The sequence below is a fragment of the Phalaenopsis equestris genome, unplaced genomic scaffold (genome assembly GCF_001263595.1).
Source record: "Phalaenopsis equestris unplaced genomic scaffold, ASM126359v1 Scaffold198653, whole genome shotgun sequence".
Classification (NCBI taxonomy): Eukaryota; Viridiplantae; Streptophyta; class Magnoliopsida; order Asparagales; family Orchidaceae; genus Phalaenopsis; species Phalaenopsis equestris.
The window spans coordinates 58,860-80,011 of record NW_018218564.1 but is presented as its reverse complement, the minus strand read 5'-3'; the positions used below and the strand labels follow the sequence as shown (position 1 = coordinate 80,011).

General features: G+C 36.5%; 2 protein-coding genes across 2 annotated transcripts in view; one reads left to right on the top strand and one right to left on the bottom strand.

Moving 5' to 3' along the window:
- The first annotated feature begins 2,505 nt into the window (after window positions 1–2,505).
- Window positions 2,506–4,396, top strand: LOC110035631 (protein TOO MANY MOUTHS). Its single transcript, XM_020739891.1, has one exon. The coding sequence runs from the start codon at window positions 2,833–2,835 to the stop codon at window positions 4,303–4,305; it is 1,473 nt and encodes a 490-aa protein (XP_020595550.1). The 5' UTR covers window positions 2,506–2,832; the 3' UTR covers window positions 4,306–4,396.
- A 1,232-nt stretch (window positions 4,397–5,628) lies between these two features.
- The window catches only part of LOC110035632 (protein ABIL1), a 63,100-nt gene continuing 47,576 nt past the window's right edge, over window positions 5,629–21,152 (bottom strand). Inside the window, exon 9 of the mRNA XM_020739893.1 lies at window positions 5,629–5,871. Within this exon, the coding sequence (XP_020595552.1) occupies window positions 5,716–5,871 (156 nt within the window). The 3' untranslated portion in view covers window positions 5,629–5,715. The remainder of the gene's footprint in view (window positions 5,872–21,152) is intronic.

The following is a 21,152-nucleotide window of genomic DNA, read 5'->3' as shown; positions in this document are numbered from 1 at the left end:
TTAATCTTTTGGGAGACTCATGTAGATGGTCCCCTAAACCCATCAGCCCTAGGCTAGGATTCGGCTAATACTAGTACGTAGAGGACCCAAATGGGGATTTCATTGGTCCATTACTCACAAAGGGTGGTTGGTAGCCCAATTCTACCAAAATATCCAACTTCGCCTATTGCCCTTAAATACATCCAAATTACCTAAATACCATTGATACCCTAAATTTGGTCAAAATCCTCAAATTCACCCAAAACACCCAAACTTATTCAAAAATCATCTCAACCCATTTCAAAATACCCAAATTACCCAAAACCACCCTAAATCTCCAAAATTACCAAAATACCCTCAAATTTGCCAAAATTACAAAAATACTATTGGCACGCCAAACTTTTCCAAAACCTCAAAAATCACTTCAAATATATCCAAAACTAATTTGGACCCTTCAATTGAACCCAATTTAGCCAATTTGACCATTTTGATAAAAACTTCTAAATTATCTTTAAAGACCTAATTTCCCCAAATTCACCTCAAATGTCCATCAATTTGAGCCCAATTCCCCTCAATCTCAATCCTAAACTCAAATTAATCTTTCATTTGATCAATCCAAACCAAATCTATTCCTAATTAGCCCATGCTTTGAGCTTAATTGTGAGCCAAGTCAAGCCCCAATTTTGGTCCTATCACTCAATTTTGGTCCTATAACCTAATCTCACCTAATTGAACCCCACAGCCTACTTAATTTTAAACCATGACCTACTTAATCTGCCCCAATTTGAATCCTAAACTCGTCATAACAATCCTAAACATCAAATTTGACACTTAATTGGCCTAGGTAAAGCCTCAATTTTGTCCCAAATCCAAAAAACCCTAAATTTTCTCCAAATTGGTTGTCTCCAAATTCCACCAAATTGAATGCCTGAACCCCAAAATTGACACCCAATTTATGTTTAAAACTCTTCATGACATTCCTATGGACCATTTTCAACCATCATTTTGAACTTAGGCCAACATGCTCAAATTGACCAAAATCCAAAAATCCTTCAAATTTAGCATCCAATTGAACTCAAAATCATTCCAATCCTTCACCAAAAATCTTCATGACAATCACTTATATTTGATCAATAAATTTGGCTCAATGTCATGACTAGCCAAACCTAAACCCAACTTTTAGCCATTTGGACCCAAATTGGACCCATACACCAAAATTAACTTAGTCATGCCTAAGCCACCAAATTGATGCACCAACACCAAATTGATGACACCAAAGCCACCAAGTGCACCTTATGGACCAGGCTAGACCCACCAAACCAGCCAAAATGAGCTATGGACCAATGGTCCCTTGAAATAAGGGATTTTACCTCATATTTGGCCTAAACTTGAAATTAGTCATGCCTAAGCCACCAAATTGATGACACCAAAGCCACCAAGTGCACCCTATGGACCAGGCTAGACCCACCAAACCAGCCAAAATGAGCTATGGACCAATGGTCCCTTGAAATAAGGGATTTTACCTCATATTTGGCCTAAACTTGAAATCTCCTTCATCATTGCTTACCCTTGGGGGTTAACCATCATTAAAAACCCCCTGACCTCCCTGAGCCAATAAGTGACTGAACCCTGGCCAGCCACCTCCTCAGCTGCCTGAAATAGGGAGCATATTTTTATTTCTTGTACCTATGCTAAGGAGGTTTGGCGATTTGCCCGTTGGAAGCTGTCGGCCACCAGAATCGAAATCTTATTTTTCATAGTTTAAATGAAATAGCACTATACCTAAAGCCCTATATCTATCCTGAAAGATAAACACAAGATTTGAGGATGAGACTAGATCAAATAAATTAAGAAATATATGTCATTCGTTTAGTCTGAGAAACCATTTTATTTACCGACAAGTTCCCCAACTATCTTAATGATTCTTAATCAAATTATTTGATAGGGATAATGAAAGTCAATGAGTGGTTGGTCGGCCAATGCTTTGGTTTTGACTGGTTATGTTGATCTTTCGCCATATGCATGTGTCGGTCTGCCGCAACAGCCAACTGTATTTCCTTCAAAGATTTGATTGCTTGATCGAACTAAGAGGATTTTGACAGCGGCCTCTCAGTTGGTAGGCTCGTCTTTCAATTGACTTCACTAGAAGAAGAATTCTTGTCAGTCTGCTGGTCACGTCTACCGACCGTGTCATCGAATCAATCAACATCTCTTCTGATGGATTCCATATTCTATTGTTTGGGACCCCACGTGTAAGCTCCAATTCCTGACCGCTCGATCACTTTGAGATTCGTGCAAACATTTCTATAATTTACAATATTATAATCAAATAACAAGTCGAATAACACCTTAAGCGAGTCGTTGACTTGGATGATCAATCAACATGGCCAAAGTGACCTTTAGATAAGGCCTGATTTGAATATGAGGTTAATTTAATCCTATGCAGCATAAATAATGTTATCGTGTATATGGTCATACGACGGTAATAGATTTGAAAGTTAAAATAGACAGCTTCATTGTCACTAGCCTTCTCAGCCATATAATAAAACATCATAAAAAAAAAAAACAAAAAGCCTCCGTCATCAAATCTCCTGGATGAAATAGTAAGGCGGCATTCTCGTGAAATCCATTTAAAGCGTCCCCTTTGTTTACTTCATTAAAACACCACTTCACATCTCATCCTCGTGACTGCAGTTAATATTCCCGCGGGTCCATTCTCAGCTGAATATACTAAACAAGCACCTTTAAAACACACAAGCCACCCGAACCAAAGGGAAGTTCCATCATTCCAAAACAACACCCAACGGTCTTATAAATCCATCCCCTCCGGACCGATTTAACAAATCACTCAAAATGCAGAGCCTCCTTGTAATCTTCTTCCTACTCCTCCTCCTTCAGCCATCCTACTTAGAATTTACGGTAGTGATGCCGGATTCGTCTAATCTCGTTGACTCTCCCCAAACTGGTTTCTCGACTCGAGCTCGCACTGACCCCAATGAACAACGCGCCGTCTATGAGATCATGGCGGCCACCGGCAACACCTGGGCCTCATCCATCCCCGACGTTTGCCGCGGCCGATGGCATGGTATCGAATGCATGCCAGACTCCGACGATGTCTACCATGTCGTCTCACTTTCATTCGGCGCCCTTTCGGACGACACAGCCTTCCCCACTTGCGACGACGCCCCGCAAGGCGGAGCCACCCTCTCCTCCGCTGTCCTCCTCCTCCCACACCTCCGCAGCCTCTTCTTCTATCGTTGCCTCGACGCCAACCCCCACCCGATCCCTGCCTTTCTCGGCCGCCTTGGCCCCACACTCCGCTCTTTAGTCCTCCGCGATAACGGCCATGTGGGTCCCATCCCGCCGGAGCTCGGCAACCTCACCTCGCTCCGCGTGCTCGATCTACATGGAAACCGACTTGAGGACTCAATCCCTTCATCTTTTTCCAGCTTGATTAGTCTCCAGCTTCTGGATTTAAGCAGTAATCAGCTCAGTGGAGTCGTTCCAGAGCTCAATTCTCCCTCTTTGAGCGTTCTGGATCTGAATCACAACCACCTCCATTGCCGAATCCCATCTTCTCTTTCCAAGTGCGAATCACTCCTCAAAATCGACCTTAGCCAGAACCGCTTCATCGGTTTGATTCCAGATTCGTTAAGAAGCCTTAAAAATCTTATTTTGCTGGATCTCAGCCACAATTCCCTCTCAGGCGGCCTCCCCTGTTCTACGAAAAACGGCTACGTTTCCTTACAAGCGCTGATACTGAAAGGGAACCCCATGACCTCTGCAACTATTCCCGAAGACTGCTTCGCAGGAATGAAGGAACTGAATACGCTTATACTTTCCGGAATGGGATTGGAAGGGCCGATGCCGGAATCCATGAGCGAGTTGCGGAGCCTCCGAGTTCTTCACCTTGAGGGAAACAGCCTGAACGGTTCCATTCCAGGAAACTTTAGGAGATTGGATAAGCTAAGTGAGTTGAGATTAGATGATAATAGGTTGGTTGGGAGGATTCCGTTTGAAAGGGAGATGATGTGGAGGATGGGGACGAAGCTCAGGGTATCGAATAACTCAGGGCTCTGCTTGGAAATGGAAAATGGAGGAGGCGAAGGATTGGAATCCATGGCGGGGATAACCTACTGCGACCCGGAGACGATGAGGACTGTGGGGGAAGAAAAGGGAAGTGGAGCGGAGACGAAGCACCTTTCGGTTTGGAACGTCGGAGGCTGGAGACCTTTTGTTCTGAGATCCGCGGCTGAAAAGCGCGCAAGAGAAATTATTCGAGATTTGTTTTTTATTGGTACTGTTCTTCGTATTTTAGTGGTTTGAGAGAACTGAATTGTGAAAAAGTATTTTCTGGCGAAATGCTGGTAAAGAGAAGAACTTTATGTACATTTTTTAACTGTAAACATTCGCGCTCGCCCTCACAAACTCAAAAAAAAATTTTCATACGAAGGCTCCAATTAGGATAAGCCCCAAGCAAAATGTATATATCATTAAGCCCTACTTTAAAAAATTATAAATTTATTAAATTTTATTTAGATGGCTTAAGCTAATTGGAGCCAATATCTGTGGAAATTTTTCTCCACAAATTCACCCAATTATTAAATTCACAATAAGATCCTAAATATTTAAACTGTAAAATGCCAACTTTTAAATACATAACTTTTTAGGTGCTATTTATGTAATTTTCAGAAATGGAATTGGATTTTTTACATGCCCATAACAAGTATTCACAACAAAACAGTTCAGCAAAACGTATTGATGCTATATATAATTATTATGATTTGATGTCAATGTTGTAGCAGTTGATTGATAATTCAAGCGTCTCCAATGCATTTTAATGACCGACTAGTAGGCGTACAATTTTCGTCTAAACATTTATTTTATATTTACAATATTGTTACATTAAAAACAGCATTATTGCTATAAAAAAAATGCATCATAACTACCAAAAATAAAAAATACACTAATGATACAGTGTTGCAGAAATAAAAACAAATTTTAAATACTAGATGTATATTATATACAGAAATTCTATGATATATCAGTAAATCTTCTAATAAATTTTTTTATGATTTGCATGGTATTAAGGTTTTGCAGATTAATTATAATTAATATGTGCCAATAAAAAGAATTAAATACCACAATAATCTGGTCAGTGAAACGGCGTCAATTCTCTTTTTCAATGTTTACTATGAAGGTCACCCATTCATCCTCATATTCTTGTTTCATGAATAATAAAATTTTCACAAAAACTACAAATAAATTGTTGTATACTCCATAAATCTATACAATGTTAACAGAAATATAACTGCAAAGCATACTGTAATAAAACAATATTAAAGTATGTGCATGAATCCATGCTTTCTCTAATACCCAACCAAATAAGGCCAAACATACAATAAAGCTCACATGGATTTATCTCCAACTTTAATTCGACAAACAATATTTCACAAAAGGCATGAAAAATAAACATGACAGATGCAAACAAAGAAAGATCAATAAGTTTTTATACAAACAGTTAATAAAATAAACTGCAAAACATGCTGCCAATAAAGCCTAGGGTGAAATTAGATATGGGAAGAAAAATAAACATGACAGATGCAAACAAAGAAAGATTAATAAGTTTTTATACAAACAGTTGATAAAATAAACTGCAAAACATGCTACCAATAAAGCCTAGGGTGAAATTAGATATGGGAAATAAAGCCCCCACAGATTCACCTGGAGAACAATTTATGAGACATAGGTTATTTTCTTCTTTAGAGATTTTGGTTTGGGGAAAAATACTGATAGCACACTCTTGCTACGAGCGGGAGGATGGGATGCTTCTCTCCGAGGATTCTCAGAGGACCTGACCGCTGAAAGGGGGTTAGCAACCGCTGTGGGGTCCTGTAATTAATTGAATTCCAGCAACAATTAGAATAAGGGGGTTGGGCAGAATACATAGGGTTATATAAATGTAAAATGGGGAAAATACGGTAAGAAGAATGGAGGAGCTCTACATGGGAATATAATTGACAATAAAAAACAAGTGCCAATAAAGAGGAGAAATTACGTACCGTAAGTGGGTGTATACAGTTATGTACTGTTCACAACTCGAGTATTTAAATATGTACCATAGGTAATAACTGAAATTTAATATATACATATTTAATCAAAAGGCAGTTAATAGCGTCTCTACAGGCTTTGTCATTAGAAGTCCATTACCCCATTCGAATAAATTGAAAGAGAGAACGAGCGAGAGCAGAAACTGGAGAAAGAAAGAAAGAAAAAAGACAATTAAAGGAGAGGAATCACGCACTTATCATACCCGAGATTCAACGCCTGCACAAAAGAAATCACACCGCACCGAGGAAGAGGACGCTATCATACCTTAGCCGGAACGGCGCTTGCTGAAAGTTGAAATCGAGAGCACTCTGTGCGTAGGAAAAGAAAGAAGACGAGATGTGTTGTTCTATGACCTAGCGATGGGGCGTCACTTACAGGAGGAATGCTCGTATCAGGAGGAATAGGGGAAGAACCGAGGGAGTCGAGCATGAGATTTCTCCACTTGCGGAAGGAGGAAGATACAGGGGTGAGTCACAAACGAAAGCAGAGCGTCGAGGGCCATCATTTGCAGAAGGAAGGGGGAGCGAGCCTTTGTGCATGAAAAGGAACAAGCAAAGGAGAATACGTTGAGGAGCTTCGCGTGTGATGTTGCTGTCAAGCTGAGGAAGGCATGTTGTGTCGAATCCTTGCCGAAGAAAGAGGGAGATTGGCTCCCTATGTTGTGTTAAAGTTGAGCCACGCTCAAAGGAAGAACTAGGGGGATGCTTGTACACATGTGTGTAAGGGCACAACTAACCGAAATTCATTTAAGGTTAGGGTAATACAAATTTCAGATTTATTTATTTACTTTACTTTAAAAAATCATTATAAGTATTAAAGTTAGTTTCTATTGAATTATGACAGAACCCTTTAAGTATTAATGTTAGTTTCTATTAAATTGGATCCTTTAATCAAAGAAATTTTAGTTAATAAGATTGGGAGGCATAAATTATTGATTTCTTACAATAAGAAGAAGGTAAATATCAAAGTTCTATTTTTATTAAGTGAACATTTGGTAATATAAATGTTTATGTGAACTTTAAATAAAATCAAGAATTAGAGATTGATAAATCCTTAGGAATTGAGTTAAAAGCGAATCAAGACATCCGAAGAAGGATAAAATAAAGATGTATAAGTTTTGTACATTAATTATATAAATTAGTTAATTAAAGGTGATGTTAATTTTATAACAACAATTTTATGAATTAATTTTAGTGATTTTAATTTGTCAAATAGCTGAATTAAAGGATGAGAAATATCGAAATTTGTTTGTACTAGAAAAAATAAGGTCAAGGGATAAGTATTTCAAAAATCTCTAAAAATTCAAGTATATGTTTTTTTCATTTGTATTAAATTTAAGTTTTATTTAAAAAAAGTACTTGCTTTATTGTCTTATCAACAACTATTTTTTTATTATATGCATATTTAAAGTTAAAGAATCTTTCAAATGCAATTAAAGGAAACGGGAAAGGATAAATGATTGATCGATAACTTTAAATGGATAAAAAAATGAAATGTAAATGCTTAATTAAGTCAATTATGATTTATCCTCAAATTGTACTAATAGAGGATGTGATATAACCTTGCACAAAAATGAAAATGAAAATGATAAAGGTGAACCTTTAGATGCATAAATTTGAAGTGTCTGCGGATCTAACTATTTTATAATATATTTGAGTATGATGGTAATCCTAATATAACTTATTAAAAAAAAGTTTAAAAATGTAAATACTTAAATTGAAACATAAATGGTTAATTTAAAATGAAAACTTACAGTTTAATAAGTAATGAATTATATTTCTTTTGATAATTCATGTATAATATTTGCATATTAAATTGACGCAAAAGAACATTAAATTTGCTCACTTGTACAAACTTACTATTTAAATTAGTTTTTTGTTTCCGTACAACACTAGGTTAATATAACTAATATGAGGATTTAGTTTTTTTGAAAGTAAGCCAAATCCCTCAAAATAGTTAAATCAACCTAGTGTTTTACCGGAAAGAAATAATTGACTACCGATATTAAATAGTAAGTTGTTTATTTTGATTCTAGTTCTTATGTTGTTTAATTTTGATAAATGTTGGATTATTGTTAATTTTAGTGTGATATTATTTTACTCGCAGACTATGTTGATACTTTGGATGAATTGAATTTTTGTGTAGTATACTTGTGATTTTTAGCGGTTTTTTTTATTATTGGAAATTATAATAGATCATGTCCTTTCCCCTTGACTAGCCTTTCAATGATTATCTCCTTAGCAGTGGGAAATTTTTAGGGAGAATATGCAATGGAAAGCCGCCAACTACAATCAAGGCTTACGACCGTCGAGAAGAGAATCTAGATAATGGCAACATGATACATCAAAGGAATGGAGTGGATCTCATCCACCATGCAGATTACAAGGATAAAGGATCTCTACCTCAAAGACATGATCTGAAATATCTGAAAAGCTAGAATTTTAAAGTGAATGTGTATTTTTCATATGTCGATGGCCACGTGGATCCGCAAAAGTTCATCGAGTGGCTCTAGACTTTGGAATGCATCTTTGAGCATCAAGACATCTCAACGAACAGAATAGTGAAATTAACTGCCAACAAGTTAATGAAGAGTGCATTTATTTTGGTGGCAAAATTTAAAGTACCTATGCCAAGTATAAGGTAAAGACAAGATCACTATATGGTAAGTTGAAATAGGAGAGGCAACGCCAATACATACTAATTCACTACAAATCGAATGTGCAGACACTAGCAACAACACTGGAGAAACAAGATTATCTTACGGCAATATCTTACAAGCAGAATTCAATCCCATGATCATACGGTGAGAGTACACTCAGGACAATCCAAGCTGACCCCATTGGAGGAGGCACTTGGTAAAACTGAAAAATAAGTGGATTCAATCCGCAATCCCAAATCCTTCCAAGCCATAAAGTGCTTCAAGTGTCAAGGATTTGGGCATATTAAAGTAGATTGGACAACTAGGGGATGTTATTTTTCACTGAGCAGAGAAAGTTGAAGAAATGGAAAATGACACAATAAACACAAAAGAGAGTGAGGACACAAATAAGGGATACTAGCTACTAGACAAAGATGAAGAAACACCATCAATTCCAGTTGAACCCAAAAAAAAGATTTTAGCTAAGTTGAAAATAACTGTTCTAGAAGGTAGTGAATCCGAAGTAATGGGTATTCATGTAGAGAATGAGAATGCGGTGCCTCAAGCTACAGTTTTGTAGGCATTAAGAGAAGCAACAGCAGGACTAGACTTGGATGCCCCAAATGACCATAAGTTTGAGGAGTTGATATCCAACATAGGGCAACCCCAAATAAGAGAAATTCATACTTCTCAAATATATAAACTACTTCATGAGTTGCCTTTACAGAGAGGTCAAATATGTTCAAGATGAGACTCTTTTGTGTCATTTATGCAAGCCCATAAAGAGTTAGTTTTAAATTAAGTTCAGCAATGCAGCCATCGATAGATGGCCAGATATGAGGGATGAAATACACAGTTGAAATTGCCTTAAAAGTTTGGTGGGAGAGAAAATACTACAATGGGATACAAGTCCTACCAGAGAAGAAGAGGTCTCTCATGAGTGGTTGCTAACAAGAGAGGCTTGGCCTGCCATAGGCTTCATCTTCAAGTTGATTCCTCTCAAACATACTTTTTGTCAAATACGTTCAAAGGAGCATGAGAAGTGGGAGAATCAGTTTACAAATGTAGTGGCTCAAGACCTAAATCATAAGTGTACTTAATCATCTAAAGTGTCAGCTCAAATTATGTCAAAAAAGGACAAATAATTAATCAATCATTATGTGTTTTGGAATGATGAAGCCTGCATGATTGACTTACTAAGACCTTGCAACATTTTCTTTACCTTCAACAGGCTCGACCTAACTACTATGAGTAGATGGAAGCTTCAATGAATGAGGTGAAGCTCCCCCAACCTCAGAAGACTGGTGTGGGGGCCTCATACCCGACGTAGCCGCTTAAATAACATTGTGGGAGCAGTGTAAGGGGAGCCACAGGCTACATCTGGACCGAATCAATCATGACTAGGAAGTGTTGATCAGCTCTTCCATGAAGGAATGGTGCCTCCTTTCCATAAAGGGGTCCAATCCTAAGTGGTATTTAGGGCTCATTTATGTGGTTCCTTTCTTATAGGTTTGCATTTTTTAACTCAGATTTTTGTCAAGATAGGGTCGGCGTACGGTGTTACCCTTGTAGGGAATCCGAAGACGAGAAGGTGCTTCAATTGTAACTTGTCTGAGGTGGTGACCTTCTTCCAAGGGTCGAGTGACACTCTGGCTTAGCTCGTTCTTGAGGAAGTATTTATCCTCGAACTTTCCATCCCTACCCCTTCGCTTCGTTTCCACGCCTCTTTCCTCTCGGTAGTCGCCCAGGACAGTAGTCGATGTTGTTATTTTTTGCAGTCCTCTTTCCAGCCACCTCCCTTCCACAATCCATGTTTTTCTCCTTCTGAATCAGCAGCCATCCCTCCCTCTTGTTGTTTTTGACTGACCACAACATTCCAACAGCCTCATATTTGCCGCCTCGCTGTTCCAGCCCTCTGCCCTCGCTGACCTCACTGTCTAAACCCTCGAACATCATTGTCGCAGCAAGCAACACTCTCCCTTTATGGTTTTCTTATTATGCAACCATCCCAAAAATCAAACTACTGTTGTTTGGACTGTCATCGCTTGTTGCCATGTTGTTACAGTCGTCTTGCACAGCCCGGAAACCCCTTCTCTATCTTGTGGCCATCTTTCCAAGCCCCCTAACTATTACCACCATCACCAAGAATCCGCCCAAACATGAGTTTGTGACTCGTGCATTATACTTTTCTTTTCAAGTGCGTTTGATTGCAACTGCATATTGCTCCCAGTAATAATATTTGAGTTCCTATTGTTGTTTGAGTTAGCTCTGGTATCACGTTGTGAGGAGGCTTTCCAGAAGCTGAAGACTTGTTTAATGCCTATTCTAGTACAGAATATTCCTTCAAGTTCATATGGGATTCAAAATTTAAGTGATGTCTCGTTAAAAGGTTTGAGTTGTGTGCTTATGCAACATGGAAGGGACATGGCCTATGCTTCTAGGCAATTAAAGAAATATTCAACAAGCTATTTTGTCCATGACTTGGTGTTGTCTGGAGTTGTATGTACACTTAAGATTTGTAGACATTACTTATACGGAGTCAAATGTGAGGTATTTACTTATCACAATAGCTTGAAGTACAACATAACTCAGTAAGAGCTGAGTTTGAGATAGAAAAGATGGTTGGAATTCATAAAAGACTATGACTTAAATATACAGTATCACCCGAGAAAAAAAAATGTGGTGGGATGCATTGAGTAAATATTTTAGGTAATATCAAATTTTTATTCACTCAACAAAAATAATTACTTAAAGATTTTGAAAGACTGAAGATATTTGTGATTAGTTCTAGTGATGTTGGTATGGTTCAATTGAATCAGTTGTTTGTGCAATTTACTTTGAAGGGCAGAATCAAAGATTCACAGGATTTAGAATTAATTGCTCAAAAAATCTTAGATAGGTCAAATTTGGTAACATGAAAAAGTATATGTTAGGTATGGATGGGTTGTTGAGATATAAAGACAGGATTTCTATTTCAAATGTTCATAATTTGAGAAGAAAAATACTAGAGACATATATCTAGTTATATTATTCATCCAAGGAGTAATAAAATATATCAATATCTCAAGAAAATATTTTGGTAACCAAGATTGAAGAGAAGCGTGGCAAAATTTATGGCTTATTGTCCTACATGTGAACTAATGAAGGCAGAACATCAACATCCTGGAGATTAATTATAGTATTTACTTATTCCAAAGTAGAAATGGGAGATAGTTACGAACTTTGTGATTGGATTGCCTAGACCACGTTAAGATCATGATGTTATTTGGGTAATTGTCGATAGATTGACTAAGGGCCCGTTGGGGGCAGCTTATAACAGCGAGCGGTATTTTGAAAACGTTGTCGTCCCATTTGGATTTCACGTTTCTCCCACGTTTTCATGGCATAGGTCTTTCTCTAATGCATCAGGCGGCCTAATATGTCGGCAAATTCCTCTTTATTTTCATGTGATTTGTTATTTTTGGGTGCACAGAAGTGATTGTGTGAGAAGATAGTGTAAGAGAAAGGATATTTTAGTTGCAAAGAGTTAAGTGTTATTTTTTGCTTAAATGAACATTTCTTATACCTTCTTAAATGAATGTTTCATCAAGAACCTGACCCAGTTAAATATTATTTATTTGTTGTTTTTCAAATAATATTTTTTTAGTTCTTAAATATTTTAGGGGTTATGGATGCTACATCTTCCACTTTTTCTAATGTATTGTATTAGAGAATGTGCACAAGAAGAGACTTCTTCCAAAAATGCAACCTTATCATTTCCTTATCTTATCTTTTTATTTTCTATTATGATTATGCTTATCTTCGTTTAACTATTGTTTGAGAAGAAATGATGTAGTAAAGGTTTGTATTGTGCTCAAAAAGCTAATCTGGTATTGTTGTTGATGTTCGACCCTGTGCTTAAAACTTATCGAACCTCATTTGCATCTTCTTATTAGCAATAATCGGTCAGCTTTTATGAATGGGAGATTCTTATTTGCAAATGATGAAAATGTCATCCTATATCATTAAGAATTTTGAAAATCATTTTACCAATTATTTTGGGCTAAAAATGATCATATCATTTATTGGAGAAGTTTTTCCAAACCTTGTAAACCAATTTCTGCCGGTGGTTTGGGTTTCAAAAGCATATCAAATTCAATTGTACGAAAGCTTGTCCCCCTTGGAGGGCAATTATGTTAAGGTGATTCACAAATTTGCCTCTTCACTTGTCATGGCGATTAAGCAGTTTAGATGACCCATCTCTTTAAGGGTAACCGTTGCTTTAATGAGCTAGAGGTTGGGAAATAGTTGGATATGCAACCAGTTGGGGGTGTGACTTGAAGTATTAGCTGAAGTAGTAGCTCGTCTTCATTTCTTTTTGTTTTAGAAGTATATACAAATTCTACTTGGATTCATAGTCCTAGGAAGCATGCATGTAACTGTTGTTGTGAAGGATAAATCAATTCGTTGGGTCGTTGAAATGAATGTCTTTCATCACCTGCCATTATACTTTCTATGAAATGCTATCTTCCATTTCCACTAGTTTATGATTAGTGGGTTGCTTCATTCATTCGACCACAACAGTGGATAAATTGGGTGGTATATATGTAACAACCCCTTCAATTATTTATCTATTATGAGTATAATGATGGTTCTGGTAGCTTTGATGAAAGCAAATCTTGGTTTTATGAATTCCTTTGTTTGGAGGAAAGTTTAAAATGAGATGCTCTCCTGGCTTTTGCGATCCATTGCTTGCGGCTTTTGCTTTAAAAGGATTTACAAAATTCTTTTTAAGTTAAAATGAAGGGGACTCACAATCTTTGAAAGCTCATGGGTAGCAAGATCATTTTGGCATATAGGTTTTTCATGTCCATTTGTGTTGAAGCTAGGTCCAGTTGCTAGCTCTATTAATTTTTCATCAAGGATAGTGTGGCATATACTATCTGCTGAAACGAAAAAATCAGCAATTGCCACACGTTTTATCTTATTAAACTCCATTTTAAGACTGCATTCTGCATGTTCAAGAATAGATGGAGAAGCCATTTTCTCATCATGTAGCTCATAGTCGAGCATTTCATAGTCATATGAAAGTTCTGGGTCTACTTTTTCATTGTTTCTCATATCATCATGCTCTTTGTTTAGATGCATTAGTGAGCCACGCATTTCTACTGACTCCTCTTCAATATCAGAATGTGCTTTAACAACCCAAGTAGCCGTTTTTGTCATGGCATTACGTTCTGCTGTCTATTTGATGGTAGGAGAGGAGCTCCTTTCTTTGTTGTGTTTATCGTGTTTTTGATGATTTTACTTGCAACTACGTCAATGTTCTCTGTGTTTGAATTCACAACCTCAGTGGAAGAAATCGCATTTAGTTCCCCAACTATAGCATCACTATTTCTAGGAAATGTTTCATCAGAATCATGAACTGTGATATCTGATTCTTTGGGGTTTGAGTGATAAAGAGGTTTCTCACCTGCATTTGAAAGTTCCAGAACCCGTTCGGATTTATAATCACTTTCAATCATGAGAACCTTAGGGCAATCAAACTCAGCAGACATTTTTTTCCTCTTTAAACATTTCAGAACTTCAGTGTCGGATGGGTTATCTCTCTTCTGATGATTGAGATACTTTTTTTTGTCGTTTAGTAATTGTAAAACTAACAAGTTTTAATTCAGAAGCATATCTTTCTGTTATTGGCTTTGATCAGTGTCTCACCTCCATGGAACTTTGTTGGTATAACTATTTATAATCATTTCTTTATACATTATTGTTTTTTATTTTTCATTTCCTATGTTTTTTTTTTATTTCATCTAATGTTCAGACTGATCTATTCTCTCTAAAATAATTGAAGTAAGATGAGCTACAGGTATTCAAGAAAGTTTGGGCGAGTGCTATGCCGCTGCGGACTGCCGTCCTTGTTATTCACGTCATGTCGGCAACATAGCTACGGGCGACAGTTCTACAAGTGCTCGCGGTGGGCAGACGAACTGGACGATTGTAAGTTCTTCAGATGGGCAAACAGTCTATCTGATTCTACATTATCCCAATCGAACAATATTGCTTAGGATTCGACGGTATCCCAATCGGAGAAAGTCGCTCAAGTTCGGTGATATCCCATTGGAAAATGTTGCTCAGGGTTCTACGGTGTCCCAACTGGACAACGTTTCTCGTGACATGTTTCTACATTTTAAAATGAATATTGTCATTCTTTTGTTTGTAATTTTAAAATGTTATTTTTTTAGGTTTCTTGATACTCACTATTAAGTGAGGTGTATATCCTTTTTTGTACCGTTATGAAGAAGTTTTATTGGTTCTGAGATATCTAATGTGTAGTCGTTGCAATTTTATTGTAAAGAGCACAATTGTTACGTGGCAGAATGATCATTTATCCAAAAAAAACTGCAAATGAACTGTTTTCCAAGCTTATCCAGAACAAGAGCAGAATGATCATTTATCCAGAATCAGTTGTTTTTCAAACGCAGAAACCAAACATAAATCTAGCTTATCAGGATAAGTTATTGATTAGCAGATTATCAAGATAAGTTGTTTATCTGGATAAGTTGCAGCTGCCCCAAACAGACCCCAAGTCCGCCCATTATTTTCCTATTATACAAACAAATCATGTTAAGAAGTTAGTCAAGCTATATGTGAATCAGATTATAAGGTTGTATGAGGTACCAAATTATTGTTTCAGTCAAAAATGACAGATATACTTTCAGATTGAGGAAGAAGATTTAGGAGGCTTTGGGGGAGAAGATATACTTTTAGAACAGCCTTTCACCCTCAAATAGATAGCCAATCAAAAAGGACTATTCAGACTTTGAAACATCTACTAAGGTTATGTGCTCTTAATTTTGATGAAGAATGGGAATTCACATATACCTTTGGTAGAACTTGCTTACCATAACAATTATCAAGCTAGTATTGGGATGGCTCCATATGAAGCTTTGTATGAAAGAAATTGCATAACACCTTTATATTGGGCAGTAACAGTTGAAAGAGTAGTCATTCGACCTGACTTTGTTAATGATGTAATTGAAAGATTAGATGATTAGAGACAGATTATGGGCAGCACAAAATTCCAAAAGAAAATATTATCATGATAAGCATAGACCAATTAATATTAAAATTGGAGAATTTGTCTTTTATCAAAGTAGTCCTTTGAAAGGTGTGCAAATATTTGGAAAGACAAGAAAATTAAGCCTTGAATATGTAAGTTCATATGAGATTAAAGGAGGATTGCAAATGTGGCATGCAGATTAGCTTTGTCAGCTCATTTGCAATGAGTGCATGGTATTTTCATGTATCTTCACTTAGGAAGTAGCTTTGTCAGCTCATTTGCAATGAGTGCATAGTATTTTCATGTATCTTCACCTAGAAAGTATATTGCTGAAGATTCTAATAGAATTGTTGAAAATGAATTGAAGATAAACCCTGATTTGACCTATATAAAAGAGACTGAAAGAATATTGGATTATGATATTAAAAAGCTTAGGAAAAGAGAGATTTCATTTGTGAAGATTGTATGGACGCACGGATCAACGATGATGCTACATAAGAAAAACTTTCAGATATGCAAGAAAGATATATCTCGGGCAGGTAAAGGGGATGCACAAGCTCATGCAAATTATAGAAGAATTAAGTTGATGTGTCATATTTTAAAATTACGGGAGAGGGTAATTGAACATAGGTTAAGACGTACTATAAAGATTTCTCATAATCAATTTGGATTTATGCTAGACAAGTCTACTATGGAAGTCATACATTTATTGAGATGTTTGATGGAAATGTTCAGAGATAATAAGGAGGATCTACATTTAATTATTATTATTTTAGAAAAAGCTTACAATAAGGTTCCAAGAGATATCCTTTGGAGAGTTCTTGAGAAGAAAGGTGTTGATATGACTTATATTCAAGTCATTAAAGATATGTATACTAGAGTTGTTATTTGTGTTCGAACTAAAGAAGGATTGAGCAAATATTTTTGTGCTTCTATTGGACTACATCAGGGGTCGTCTTTAAACCCATATCTTTTTTATTTAGTTATGCATGGTCATACTGGACATTTACAGGAGGATGTACCTTGGTGTATGCTTTTTGTTGATGATATCCTTCTGTGGATAAGACGAGAAAAAGAGCTCAGAAAAAAATTGAGTTATGGGTGTACACATTGGAGTCTAAAGGCCTTCACTTCAGTAGAACTATAACTGAATACATGGAATGTAATTTTAGTAGTATTTTAGTAGTAGTAGCTCTAGTTACAGAAGTGTAACTTTGGGAGATTAAATTATTAAACGGTGTGAACGATTTAGATATCTCGGGTCTGTTGTTCAAAGCGATGGTGACATAGATGAGGATGTTAATAGTAGAATTCAAGTTGGTTGGTTGAAGTGGATGAATGCTTCGGGCCTTTTGTGTAATATAAATGTTCTGAAAGTAAAATTTTATAAGATGGTGGTGAGACCTGCACTGCTCTATGGAGTTGAATGTTGGCCTTTAAAAGTGAAGCATAATTCTGATTTAAGTGTTGCTGAGATGAGAATGATTAGGTGGATGAGTGGCTTTACACTTAGAGACAAAATGAGAAATGAATATATCCATGATAAGGTTGGTGTAGCTCCACTGACAGAAAAATTAGAGAGAGTCGTCTTAGATAGTTTGGTTACATTAAACGTCGACCATCTGATGATCCAATTAGGAGAGTAGATGCTTTATATTCGGCTTATGTTAAGAAAGACAGAGGAATAACTAACAAGACTTGAGCATTTTATATAAAAAATGATCTTAATTTATTAGAACTAAATGAAAATGACTCTAAATAGGACGCAATGGAGAAAAGAATTCATGCAGTCGACCCCACGTAGTGGGATTAAGGCCTTGTTGTTGTTGTTGTTATTTTTGTTGTTGTATGTAAAAAAGATATACTCAACTCTTCAATTAAAGTAAGTTTGCTTTTATATTAAACTTTTCAAATTTCAATGACCAAATTTTGATGAGGGGAAATTGTAATAATTAAAATTTAAAATATATAATAATAATATTAATATTAATATTAATTGAATAGGCAGTTAAGGGATAAGCGTCTCAACAAGCTTTGTCTTTAGGAATCACGTCACATTCCAACCAATCAAAACAGAGAATGAGTAAGAGTAGAAATCGAAGAAGGAAGAAGGAAGAAAGAGAGGAATCACACGCTTCTCATACGAGAGATTCGACTCTGGTGCGAAGAGAAATCGAGCGGCACAAAGGAGAAAGACAAGAGGATGTCGAACCCTAGTTGGAACTGCGCTTGCGAGAAGTCGAAGTCAAGTGCACTCTGTGTGTTACAGAAATGAAGAAGATCGAGTAGTGCAGTTGTATGGCCGAGCGATGGGGCGTCACTTGCATGAGGAACACTCATATCGAGAGAAATGGGGAGAGAACTGAGGGAATCAAACACGAGATTTCTCCACATGCAAGAGGAAGATTCAGGGGTGAGTTGTATGTGGAAGAAAGGGCGTGCAAGAAGGGCAGTGAGCCTTTGTGTGTAAAGAGGAAGAAGCGAAGGAGAAAAACCGAGGAGCTTCGCGTGCGACGCCACTATAGAGCTGAGGAAGGCATATACGTAATGTGAAGTTCTAGCCAAAGGAAAGAAGGGAGAGAAGATATGCTCGCCGTGTTGTGTTTAAGTGTCTGTTTGGGGCAGCTGCAGCTTATTGAATAATCTACTGATAAGCTAATTAAAAATAATTTACTGATAAGCTGATTAAAAATAATTTACTGATAAGCTAGGTGCGGTGGCTATTACAAATTTTTATTTTTTTTGGAAAAGTCAGACCGCTGCCAGAAAGTTGCTATCACACCAAGATATGTGCGGTATGAAAACACTGTTTTCAGCGTTTTCAAAATGCATCAGCTGTCAAAACGCAGTTTACCCAAACAGGTCAGATACGATTTCAAAACGCAACCGCACCAAATAAGCTGCCCCAAACGGGACCTAAGTCAAGGCACACTCAATGAAAGAAGTAGGGGTGGCGTACGGCTTGTACGTGTGCCTGTGAGGACACAGCCAACCGAAATTCTTTTGACGTTAGGGTAATAAAGATTTCATATTTAATAAATTATTTAATTTAAATAAATGTTATAAGTAATAATGTTAGTTTCCATGAACTTATTACATGATCCTTTAATCAAAGAACTTTTATTTCATAAAATTGGGAGATAATTTATTAATTTCATATAATATGGAGAAGATAAATGTTAGGGTTTTATTTTTATTAAATAATTGGTAAAGTAAATGCTTAGGTGAAGTTTAAATTATTCAAAAATTGCAAGATGATAAATCTTTGGGATTTGAGGAAGAGACGAATCAAAACATTCAAAGAAGTATAATGTAAAGATTTATAACTTCTATGAGCCAATTATATAAATTAATTTAATTAAATGTGGCGTTAATTTCACATCAACAAATTTATAAATTAATTTTAGTGATTTTAATTTGCCAAACAGTTAAATTAAAAGACGAGAAATCGAAATTTGTTTGTAATAAAGGATATAAGGTGAACGGATAAGTATTTCAAAAGTTTCTTAAATGTTCAAGTGAGTAATTGCTTTACTATTTGTATTAAATTTAAGTTTTATTTAAAAAAACACTTGCATTATTATCTTATAAACACCTGTTTTTCTTATTATATGCATAATGAAAGTTAAAGAATCTTTGAAATGTAATTAAATGAAACATGCAAGGATAAATGGTTATTCAATAACTTTATATGGATAAGGAAAAAGAAATGAAATGCAAAGGATTAAGTCAATTACGATTTACCCCCATATGATATTGATACGGGATGTGATGTACCCGTGCACAAAAAGTTACTATTTTCATTTTCTTTTTGTGCACGGGTACATCACATCCCGTATCAATATCATATGGGGGTAAATCGTAATTGACTTAATCCTTTGCATTTCATTTCTTTTTCCTTATCCATATAAAGTTATTGAATAACCATTTATCCTTGCATGTTTCATTTAATTAAAGGTATACCTTTAGATGCAAAAATTTTAGGGTACCTATGGGTACTACTTTTTGAGGATATCTTCCGGTATGGCATTAACCTGATATGACTTATAAAAAGAAAAACAAAAGTTAAAAATCTAAATGCTTAAATTGAAATGGAAAGGATTAATTAAAATAAAAGCTTACTGTGAAACTAACTAATGAATTACATCTCATTTAGTCATTCACCCATAGCATTTACATATTAATTTAACGCATAATAAGATTAAAAGTGCTTACTAAATGCTTAAATTGAAATAAAGTGATTAATTTAAAATAAAAGCTTACTGTGAAACTAACTAATGAATTACATCTCATTTAGTCATTCACCCATAGCATTTACATATTAATTTAATGCATAATAAGATTAAAAGTGCTTACTAAATGCTTAAATTGAAATAAAGTGATTAATTTAAAATAAAAGCTTACTGTGAAACTAACTAATGAATTACATTTCATTTAGTCATTCACCCATAGCATTTGCATATTAATTTAATGCATAAAAAGATTAGAAGTGCTTACTAAGCCATGTAAACTTATCGTTTATAATAACGGTTACTTTCAAGTAAAACACTAGGTTAATATGACTGATAGGAGGGATTTCAATTACACGAGGAGAACTACTGAAACTAGGTAGCATATTGTTTATTTAACTTCTAGTTCTTATGTTGTTAGACTATTATTGATTGGATTGCGATACTGTTTTACTCTCAAACTATGTTGAAGCATTAGAAAAATTAGATTTTCTCTTTAGTGACTTGTGAATTTTAGTGTTACTTTTTTATTATTGGATGTTATGATGAATTATTATATTAATTAAAAGAAATGTTAATGTCCAACCATAGTTCCTGACTTAGGCTCCGTTTGGGGCCGCTTTTTTGCGGCTTCGCGGCACCCAATCGCGAAAATCAACTGTTTGGCTCCCAGCGTCGCGGCTGAAGGAAGTTGAAGCTGAAGAAAAGCGGGCCGCGATATCCATCCCGCTGTCCCAACTTTCGTCTCGTCAAAAAATTCTTTTACCCTCGGCGCAAAGAATCCTCCTCCGCCTATTCCCGCACGCGTTCGTCTTCCCTCCCGCGCGCGTTCTTTTTCCCTCCCGCATGCCAAACCCTCCCGCGCGCGTTCTTCTTCCTTCTCGACACCAGAACCGAAGCCTCCGCGAGCGTTCTTCTTCCTCGACACAAGGATCGCGCACGTTCTTCTTCCTCAGTGCGAGCGTTCCTCTTCCAAGACACCAGGACCGAACCCTTCCGATCTTCTTCTTCCGTTCTTCTTCCTCCTAGACACCAGGACCAAATCCTGTCGGCAAGCATAAAATTCAAAGGTATTTCCTCAGGTCAGTCTTTCACAGAAGAAGAGATCGAGGCTTCCATTGCCTTCACTGTTGATGGGGAAGGTGCAAGCGGGGAA

What these genes read in the sequence shown, in the direction of transcription:
- LOC110035631 (XM_020739891.1), top strand. Translation starts at nt 2,833, where the DNA reads ATGCAGAGCCTCCTTGTAATCTTCTTCCTACTCCTCCTCCTTCAGCCA.